Below are 11535 nucleotides of genomic sequence, written 5' to 3' on the forward strand. Positions count from 1 at the left end.
TTACTCTACTACTCTACCTGAACACGTGTTCACAACATGTTTGAGTCTCCGAGTCGACTTGAATGTTATCAGAGGGAAGCATCAGTCACCTGACGGCTGCAGGTTATTGTAGTCCATCGATCCTCCTTCGTTCACGTCTCCGCTCCTCCCCCTGCTGCTCAGCCACGACCTTGACCATGGCCCTCAGCGGCCGCTTGAACTCCATTAAAGTCAATGTGCAACCTTATAATTGTGTTCGTAAACGTGTGTGTGTGTGTGTGTGTGTGTGTGTGTGTGTAAAGAGCAGAGTACTATCAGTGTGATCCTCCAGCCCTCTTCACAAACACTGAGCTGATAAAGCTGAGCCTGGCGCCGTTTGCTCTCTGACTCGGTCCTCATGTGTCGCACGCTGTAGAGTCACTGAGAGCGAAGAAACATGTCAGAAACATTCACGTACTCACGACGCTCAGCGAGGAGGAAGAATGTGGGTTAAGATCCTGGGTTTGTATGTGATGCTCCTGCAGAGCGAGCCGGGCGTCAGAGGCGCCTAAAGCCTCCTATAGAGAGTAAATATAAATATATGAAGCGGCCTCATGTCAGCGTGCAACAAAAGCTTTTTGTGTGGGAGTGATGGATGATGCTCTCGGCTCCTTCACCACTGGGACTCCATTATGGATCCTGATGGATTCATACGTGCACTCATTAGTGAAAGTTTCTGTTTGAATGATCAGCCAGCTGATCAAACAAACGTCTGTGACCGCTGTGACACAGGAGGTGTGTGTGTGTGTGTGTGTGTGTGTGTGTGTGTGTGTGTGTGTGTGTGTGTGTGTGTGTGTGTGTGTGTGTGTGTGTGTGTGTGTGTGTGTGTGTGTGTGTGTGTGTGTGTGTGTGTGTGTGTGTGTGTGTGTGTGTGTGTGTGTGTGTGTGTGTGTGTGTGTGTGTGTGTGTGTGTGTGTGTGTGTGTGTGTGTGTGTGTGTGTGTGTGTTTAAGTTAAAGTGAAGATAAGAGTTGTTGTTATTGTTATTGATGGATTTATGATAGAAGATGTGACTTTGACACTTTTGGTTCGTCACAGACTGAAGTGACTCCAGACTTTTATGAGACCTGGGAGTTTCAGTCAAAGATTTATTTTACACAGTGAGGAGGTTGCTGGTTTGAATCCCTGTCTGACAGGAGCCTCTCTGTGTATTTGTGAGTTCTCTCCCACAGTCCAAAGACTCAAGCCGGGACCAGATCCACCATGCCAACCCTGAACTGATGGATAATAGATGGATAGATGATGGATGGATGGATGATTGATGGATGGATTATTGATGGATGGATGATTGATTGATTGATGGATGGATGGATTATTGATTAATGGATGGATTATTGATGGATGGATGGATGATTGATGGATGTATTGATGGATGGATGTATTGATTAATGGATGGATGATTGATTAATGGATGGATGTATTGATTAATGGATGGATGATTGATTAATGGATGGATGTATTGATTAATGGATGGATGATTGATTAATGGATGGATGTATTGATTAATGGATGGATGATTGATTAATGGATGGATGTATTGCAGCCCTCTGAAAAGCTTTGCTGGTGACATTATTACTCATAAAGTTTCTGTTCTGTAGTAAACAGTTCTTAACACTCTGTTTGGCTCTCATGTTGGAAACTGATTTTGCCAACACAGAAACCCATTAACCCCCCCCCCACACACACACACACACACACACACACACACACACACACACAGCCCCCCCATGAAAGCATGGTATATAGATGGATGTGCACCTGACCTTTTGGCAGCTTGTTTGGGAGTATATGAGAGTCAAGTGTTTGTTCTGTGTGTGTCGTATTTCACCCGCTTGTTTGCTCGCCCTCGGGGATAATAGTCTGTGTTTCTGACCCCGACTGAGCAGCTATAGAGCAAAACCAAACACACCTGCAGGCCCAGAGCGCCAACCATCTTTTAATGCTCTAACTCGACGCACACACACACGTGCAAACACACACACACACACACAGAGCGTTTAACTCCAGAAACAGGATTTGGTCCTGATGTCAGGCTGCAGCACTTCGGAGCCTCTGATGGAGGAATAAAAAAAAAAAAAAAAAAGGTTAATTGTGGCCAGAAAAATAAATCCACACGCCAAAAATGTGGCGTGTTTTGTGTTTGAGTTTTATTATCACTGTCACTCTGGAAGTGGCGATTCTCTCAAAGCATCATTGGTGGAAAGAAACGTCCGTCAGCGTCTCGCACCGCCCTTCATGGTCGGATCACTTCCTGCTGACTGGAAGCAAAAAGTAGGTCAGGACGGAATATTTTGGCACCAATACCAACTTTTTGACAGCAGAAACTAGAACTTGGCTGGCTGATGATATCTGATGTTATCGAGTGACGACCTGTAGAACATAATCAAAGAAAGTTAGCAGCAGACTGACTTTAAACGGCCTGTTCATGAGCTGTGTGATAAAACCTCAGGACTCTGTCGCCTAACAAACCTTCATGACTAAAACAAACGTTTTTAAATGCAGCGTGATAAAAACGCGTTTTGAACCCGACAAACTTTAAAGTTTAACTGCAGTTTTGAAGATAAGACGTTCAAGATTCACTGGTGGACTTTGTGTTTTTCCGTCTTCCTGTCACCTGCAGCCCCTCGCTGCTCTTTGGACCCCTCGCTCTGCTAATGGCTGTCACTCAGTGATTGATGGCTAATAGCAGATCACTCCAGCTAGTGATTAGACGGGGTCATAAAAGCATTATCGAGGCCGGCGCCGCTAACGAGCCCGTGACGAGCCGAGAGCTACTCGGACTATCTCCCTGCTTCAACACTGATAAAGAATCCACAAATCTTTGGGTTGGGACTCGTAATAGAGTCAAAGCTGTGACCTGGTTGAGCTGACTCTGATTCACGAACGTTGTTTCACACCTCGTCTTTGAGAAAGGACTTTTCTGTTTCCTGCCGAGTGCATAGCAGGCGACTCGAGCGAGCTTTTCTCTTCGTCGATGATTAGCTCGATGTTTGGCAATAGCACGTTGTAGCTCAGCGGGGAAAGGTTTGGGTGGAGCAGGATAAGTGTCATGTTTGATTTACTCAGCTTGTTGTTCTTTGAGGCTTTGAACGCTCCATCGTCTCTCTTCAGTAACCTCCCCTGCACGGAGACGCAGCCTGCAGGGGCGAAGAGCTAGTTAAATAGATGTGTGATTTATAAAGCTTGAAGAACGTGCATGCATTAACCCTTAAATCCCTCATATGACCCTGCAGATGCAAACACACATTAAGAGGAATCAAACCTGCACACATGGTCTGAGTGATTCAAGTGAAGACATGAAGTCAGACGGACTCGTTCCTGCCGTCTCATCCCTCGCCTTCACTCTTTTCCTGCTTTTAGAAACATCACTTCTCTGATTCTCTGATAAACGAGTCGGCTTCTTTGTCCCATCCAGCAGCTTCTCGTGAAAACACACACATGCACTCTGTCTCTCTCTCTCTCTCTCTCTCTCTCTCTCTCTCTGTCTCTCTCTCTCTCTCTCTCTCTCTCTCCCTCTCTCTGTCTCTCTCTCTCTCTCTCTCTCTCTCTCTCTCTCTCTGTCTCTCTCTCTCGCTCTCTGTCTCTCTCTCTCTCTCTCTCTCTCTCTCTCTGTCTCTCTCTCTCTCTCTCTCTCTCTCTCTCTCTCTCTCTCTCTGTCTCTCTCTCTCTCTCTCTCTCTCTCTCTCTCGCTCTCTCTCTCTCTCTCTCTCTCTCTCTGTCTCTCTCTCTCTCTCTCTCTCTCTCTGTCTCTCTCTCTCTCTGTCTCTCTCTCTCTCTCTCTCTTCTCTCTCTCTCGCTCTCTGTCTCTCTCTCTCTCTCTCTCTCTCTCTCTTGGTTCATGCTGGATGTGATCTTTCTCGCAGGCTGTACTTGGTGACTTGTTTGTTGTTTGTAAATGTTTGATGTTTTTCTGACCGCCTCTCTCTCTCTCTCTCTCTCTCTCTCTCTCTCTCTCTCTCTCTCTCTCTCTCTGTCTCTGTTGCAGGGGAGAAACCGTACCGCTGCACATGGGAGAACTGCGACTGGCGCTTCGCCCGATCGGACGAGCTCACCAGACACTACAGGAAACACACCGGAGCCAAACCCTTCAAGTGCGTCGCCTGCAGCCGCTGCTTCTCCCGCTCCCGATCACCTGGCCCTGCACATGAAACGCCACCAGAACTAACACCCGCCCTGCACATGACACCCGAACACATGCAAGTCACACACAAAACACTTTCTATACATGACGGCCACCGAGAACAGAACCAAAACCTCCCTGGACGTGTTCATGATCCACATCAGGACCCTGAACGTTCAGAACACGCGCTGATCAGCGCACATTACAAACCCGCCTTCACTCGTCAGCATCAGAGCTCATCCTGGACACGCACCTCTTCAACATGAACTGTCTGTTCCCCTACAAATCTGCTGCAGTCTTCCTCCTCCTCCTCCTCATCGTCACTGTCGCCATCTTTAATTGTTGGTTGAACTTTGGAGGAGCGCTCGCTCCGCTCCATCCTGCCTTTGTAAATACTTGTTTATAAATGTGTGTGTGACTGTGTGTCTGAGAATACGAAGTGAATGTATCGAGATTTATACTTGACTTTTTTTCTTTTCTTTTTTTTTTACATCTAACGTTAACATGATGAGTGATATTCAATATTAAAAACGTTCTCCCTTCGAGCGCCTTGAGGAGAGAAAAAAAAACGAGGAATAATTATCTGACGCAATCAGAAAAAAGAAAAAAAAAAGGCTTCATGGAAAAGTTCACAATCACCTGGTTGTGCTTGTTTCAGCGCAGGTACTACCTGTCGAGCTCACAGCCATTTGCCAATGTTTGTATCTGTGATATTACCCGTTACCACGGCGACGGAGCTCTGACGACCAGTTTCTTTCTTCTTCTTCTCTTCTCCTGTATTTGTTTAAAGACTTCAGACGAGGGCGGACCGACCTGTTGCGTAATCACTTCTGACTGTTCTAACGTGCACGCCGTGAACCTTACACACACGCCGCACCGCGTGACTTTACACGTCAGCTGTGGCTCCGACGCTCGTTTCCGTCTTTGACTCTGGAGCCCGTCTGCTCTGCGAGGATCCAAAATATGCTGCAGGGTTCAACAGAGTTTAAGTCTGTGAGCTGAAAGCGTCGACATCACCGAGGAAGGGATTCAGAACGATCTTTAATTTATTGACTGAATGATATTTGTAATTTATGGAAATGTGTCTCCTCTCTCTCGACTTTATAAAATACAAGTTTGAAAACAAAAAAAACCCTTCAGGCCACAAACGAAGCTCCAAACCAGTTCGACCATGCCTGTGTTCCAGTCCTTTCCGTCTGGGAGCTAAACGTCTTCCATCTGAGCTCACCGCGATCAATGACACTTCCTTCAGCACAGAGAGAACAACTCATCCTCATCCTCATCATCATCATCATGGTGGCTTATGGTGAAATTAGCCTTTATTTGATCTTAAAAAAAAAAAAGAATACTTGTTTATTTTTTTCGTTCTTTTAAACCCAAGCAGGACGTTTTTACATTTCTTAAACTGGTGAAGTTTGTGATGTCAGAAAATGTTTATTTTTTTAAATGATGATCACTGGTTGACTCTGTTCATAATGTGTTCATCCCTTTATTTCAACACTTTATCATTCTAACTTCCTCTCTCTCTCTCTCTCTCTCTCTCTCTCTCTCTCTCTCTCTCCTCTCGCTCGCTCTCGGGGACTGAGCGCTGACCACCCACTGTGTACATATCTGTAGTTAACAGAAGACTTTGTAAATATTTGTTTGTTTTATTTCCTATTATTATTATATTAATATTGTTTTTCTTTTTTTAACTAATGGGATTTTAGATCGGTAACACGTGAATGCTTGATCGTTTTTGTTTTGATACTTCGTGTGTGTTCGAGAACTTATCAGTGTATGTACAAAATTCAGGAGAACAACGATGGTGTATTTGTGTTTGTTTGTGTAAAAAGCTGCAATGAAACAATAAAAGCATTCTTTAAATAAATCTCGTCCATTCGCTTCAGTGTTTTTGAAACACGATTAAGGCTTCAGTCACCTCTGGCTGCTGATTGGTTGAGGCCTCTGGCAGCTGATTGGTTGAGGCGTTCTGCCACTGCGGTCAAGCCAGTCGTACCTTTGATCTCCGTGGTCAAGTCAGCCGCACTTGAAATTCGAGTGTGTATTCTCAGCATTGTGGTCAATGCGCAGAAATGGCTTGTCTTTTCTTCCGGTTTTCAAAATAAAGTTATTTAAAACAGTAAAACATGTGTAGAAGCTACATTTTTAAAAAAACAACTAAATATTAGTGTTCCATGCATCCGTGATGAATAAAAAACACTTAGTAGTACCTTTACTGCACCACTGTGGAAAATACCAAAAGAAAAGTCCCACATTTATACAAAGTTATTGCAGATTTAACTGCATTTGAGATGCTCTAAAATCACTTTGCTAAATAATTCCTGGTTATGGATGGCATTTATGAATTCTACACATATGAGACTGCAAGTAAACTCAATATCAAGCATTTTTATTGTATCAATTTGGAGAAATTCAAGTCTAAAAGTCACATTTATAGCGAGAGATTGCATAATGTACTGTGTTTGAGCTATATTAGAAGCTGTGGAGTCGTGTTAGCACGCTGGTCTCTGACCCTACTATATATATATTGTTATTTTACTGTATCTGTAAAAACAAGAAAAAAAAGTGTCAGTAAAGTAAAGAACCGAAGCGGAGTGTTTTGAGAAGCCAGCTCTGCAGATCCTGTCGTCCACACTGACTCGCCGCGGGGGGTCGGAGCAGGCTGGACATGGATGAGGACGGCGGTGGTTGATGGGACGTTACTGGAGGCTCAGCGGACGCCGGGTGGTCGAAGTGAAAGATCAGCACGGGGAACGACATGTGTATGCAGTCCGAGGGGGGCGCACAAAGTTATGAAGGGGGCGGGGCTTTGCAATGCACATCATCTTCGGACGACACACAGGGCCCGACAGAGAAGGTGAAGTGGATCCATATATACAGTTCTAGTCTGTTTTATGATCCATGGTTTCTTGGTGTTGGAGTTGAATTGTTGATTGTAACTAAAGTCTTGTGTTCTGCTACTGGATGCCTTGAATTTCCCTCAGGATCAATAAAGTATATATCTATCTTGAATTATTATTTGTGTGACATGACACTACCTGACAACACTATCTCTGTCAAAGCTCTGAGTCTCTTTTTCTTTTTTTTGCTTACATGACTTCCATCTTGTCTGAACACGTCAGTGCATTAAATTAAAAAAAGAAGCGCCTGGTTATTAAAAGTCCAGAGAGGGAACAATGTTGGGAATCCTTTTAGCGCTGACTCTTCTGTTCTGGTTCGGCTGAAACACTTGATGGTCTTTGCGTCAGGTGGAAGGTCGCTGTGCTCGGGCTGCGTGACACCAAAGAACCTGCCGGGCTGCTGGCGGGGGGGAAGAGAGTCAACAGTTGAGCAAGAAGAATAAGTGGGAGCATAAAGGTGTAAACAGGGTGAGGGTGGAGTCCTGGTTCTGCTGCCAGGGAAAGTAATCATTATGATCGTGCCAAGATGCTTTTAGCACGAAGCCTCAGAAATGTGCCTGATCATCTGAGACAACGCCCTTCATGTTGACACGTAATGCACTCTGCATGTGTGTGACTTACAGGTCTTAGATCTTTATTCTTTGAATTACAAGACACAGAGAGATGTCATGTTGTTGATGTATACGTGTGTTGGTAACAGAACGCTGTATCAATCAATCAATCAATCAATCAATCAATCGCTGTAGGTCAGGGTCGGTCATTTCCTCCAGATCCACTTTTCTCAGCTGTTAGTTGAAATTGTCTTTAGGTCCTGACAGAAATTAATAACTGACTTTCTCTGAAAAAAGGGGGCGTGGCTTTAGAGGGAGCACAGAGGGGGAGGGGGCGTGGCTTTAGAGGGAGCACAGAGGGGGGAGGGGGGGTGGCTTTAGAGGGAGCACGGGGGAGGGGGCGTGGCTTTAGAGGGAGCACAGAGGGGGGAGGGGGCGTGGCTTTAGAGGGAGCACAGAGGGGGGAGGGGGCGTGGCTTTAGAGGGAGCACAGGGGGGGAGGGGGCGTGGCTTTAGAGGGAGCACAGAGGGGGAGGGGCGGTGCAGAAGGAGCACTGAGAGAATGCTACTTTAAAAGTTCTGCTAGTTTTTTGAAAATGACCAACTCTGCACTTTAAGCTGTCATTAACGTTGACATTTTGTGATAAAGTAAGTCCATGTATTGGGTTTTATTTTGAAATTAACAGGATGCTCTGTGCTATTCCTCGTCTGACTTCCTGTCCAGGTGCGTCTGTTCTGTTCAGATCAACGCGTGCTTGCAGCTGGCGGCTGAACAGGAGATTTGACAGAACAACACGGTGCAGACGAACCGATGTGGAACGGGGCAGTTCCAGTCGCCCTCGTGTGGTGGACGGAGGTACTGAAGGAGAAAACTCTGATGTTCAAAACAAGAAAGGTCTCTTCGACTGTAATCGTCAAAATGTTCATGATCTCTGAAAAAGTTCCAAAAACAAAGTGCAGACTGACATGAAGCATTGATTTAGGACAGTAAACAGTTTAATCAGACACTTGAGATCTGATCCGACGTAGACGTATAAGTCAGGCTTTAAAAGGAGTCCTTGTTGATGTACGTTGACCTCTTGCAGCCAATCAAAGTTGAGGATTTTACCAAGCCGAAGCTAAACAAAACTAAAAACAGGTTGCAGATTTGCGATCTGATGCTCACAGATGTTCAGCTGCCCTGGGAGGAGGCAGCAGCAGCACTACATGCTGTTCCCTGCAGGTACACATGACTCACCTGTTGATCCACAATCTTGCTGGTTTTTTTTGGCCTTGGTGTCCTGATCTCTCACCCGAGGGCCTGCTGGAGCTGCAGCTCATTCCAAGTAAGATGCTGCTGCAACGCTCCTGTTAAAACTTGTCCGACTGATTCTGTTGAACTGTTTGAGTCCTGAGGAGGGAACGCTCAGAGGCCTGGCTCCGTAACCAATCAGCTGCTGCAGAGATCTTAATAAACTGTGTGTGAACATGGACCTGCAGTGTTCCTGCTCCGATGTGGTTAAACGTTAGAGCGATGTCTTTATTTAGACCCTGACGTCGACTTATTTATACTTTATAAACATCGCAGAGATTTCTTTCATACAGAATATGTTTAATGTTTGTTTTTAGCGCAGCGTTGCTTTTTATATTGTTGTAAGACAAAATAATACATTTATATTATATTACATATTATATGACTTTTTAAAAAAAAAATCAAAGTCACTAACAATAACATCTTGTCCTTGGGGCTCCTGAGAGCTCTCTTGTCTTGTAGGTTTGTAGGGTTGCTATGGACGGGGGGGTCCATAGCAACAGGCCCCCCCCCCCCCATTTGTCCCTACTGTTCCTCTTCCTCATCCGTCTGTTGTTGATCAACACACAGTCAGGTGTTTTACCTGCACCCGACTGTCTCCTGATCTCACTTGTTCTGATTAAAGATTGATAAACTTATTTAATGCGGACTCAAACAAACGTCCATGTTTTGACGCCAGCGAGTCGCACTGACTCATGAGGTGATGTAACATCGTGTTACAGGCAGCTGAATCACAGAGCTACAGTTCTGCTCTTTAAGGAGTTTATAGTCTCTGTCTGTAAGAATCCACAGACCGACTCTGAGTGTTAATGATCGACCTGATCTCGACTGCAGGAGGCCAATAAAGCCATTCAGAGCCAACGGCAGAGAGCACACACACACACACACACACACACACACAGACACACACAGACACACACGCATACACACACACACACACACACACACACACACACACACACACAGACACACACAGACACACACAGACACACACGCATACACACACACACACACACACACACACACACACACACACAGACACACACAGACACACACGCATACACACACACACACACACACACACACACACACACACACACACAGACACACACAGACACACACGCATACACACACACACACACACACACACACACACACACAGACACACACAGACACACACGCATACACACACACACACACACACACACACACACACACACACACAGACACACACAGACACACACGCATACACACACACACACACACACACACACACACACAAAGAAATGTTTTTATGACGTTTCTTATTTATGAACCTGATGACATGTCCGTGTGTTTGACTTAGAAATAAAGGATCCTGTTTAAATGTATTTTATGTTTATAGTATAAAAGTATAAAGTTCATAACGTCAGTGAATTTAAAAACTCGTATTTTAAATGGACTTGTTTTACATTTGAACCTTTTCTACTGATGGTTGAGGTTTATTCTGTTCAGATTCCTTCAGACGTCCTTCCGGCCTCTGTTGGAGCGCCCTCTTGTGTACAAAGTCTGGAACTGCAACACACTAACCCTGCTCAGTGAACGTGAGCTTTCATCCACTGTGTTGTAAGCACAGTCATGTATGTATGCGACAATTAACTTAACCTCTCACAGGTTATGTACATTATGCTATATAAGTTTAAGTCTAATGCTAATGCTAACTGCACAGGTTTAACCTGTAATTATGTTTACTCTTAGTCACATAGGGGCTGCTAAATATTGTTTGGGGGATTATTGTATACAGAGGGGAGGGGGGACAGCGGGTGTGTATTGTAACTAATGTCTTGTGTCCTGTCTGTCTGTATACTGCTACTGGATGCCCTGAATTTCCCTCGGGATCAATAAAGTATCTATCTATCTATCTATCTATCTATCTATCTATCTATCTATCCATCTATCCATCTATCCATCCATCTATCTATCCATCCATCCATCCATCCATCCATCTATCTATCTATCTATCTATCTATCTATCTAAGCTCTTTGTCCTTCCCACAGGACAAAAAGGCTGAAGCTCATGTTTTCTATCTGATACAGGTTGGATGTGACTTCATTAATATGTCAGATAGCAGGACCAATAAGAAGGCGTTTCCCCCGGGGTGGCAGAGCTTCACGCCGTCTTTGAGGGAGCTGAATGATCCAAAGAAATCATTTATCATTGTAGTGTAAACACGATTAGAATGACACGACTTGCTGGATGTGAAGAGAAGTTGTTCAATGATATCTTGTTAAAACCAAAATCAATTATGTTACTGAATCCGAGGTTAAAGGTCACATGTCCTCCTCCTCTTCAGGTGAAATCAGTGTCCTCGCTCCTCTTCATCATGTGTGTGAAGTGTGTTGTTGTAAATCCACTCTGATCCTGTATTTGATCATGTCTATAAACCCCTCTATTTCAGCCCTGCTCAGAACAGGCTGTTTCTGTGTCTGTCGCTTTAAATATGTAAATGAGCTGTGTCTGACCACGCCCCCTCTCTGGAAGGGCTCGGGTGTACTCGCTGCTTTCTGGCTCCATGTCCTATTGTTTACGGTGAGAAGGCAGACTCAGAGGGCAGAACAAACACCTAGCTGTGGGAGTGTCACCCACCTGGGGGAGGGGCTACTGCCCTTTGTG

The 11535-nt window shown here is 44.9% G+C and overlaps 1 protein-coding gene across 1 annotated transcript in view; it reads left to right on the top strand.

Moving 5' to 3' along the window:
• Positions 1-4272, top strand: part of klf5l (Kruppel like factor 5 like) — an 18078-nt gene extending 13806 nt beyond the window's left edge. The window contains 2 exon segments of the mRNA XM_079355825.1: positions 4003-4142; positions 4144-4272. Of these exon segments, the coding sequence (XP_079211951.1) occupies positions 4003-4142; positions 4144-4182 (179 nt within the window). The 3' untranslated portion in view covers positions 4183-4272.
• The last annotated feature ends 7263 nt before the right edge of the window (positions 4273-11535 follow it).

The sequence above is a fragment of the Symphodus melops genome, assembly GCF_947650265.1.
Source record: "Symphodus melops genome assembly, chromosome: 11".
In the NCBI taxonomy this organism is placed as follows: Eukaryota; Metazoa; Chordata; class Actinopteri; order Labriformes; family Labridae; genus Symphodus; species Symphodus melops.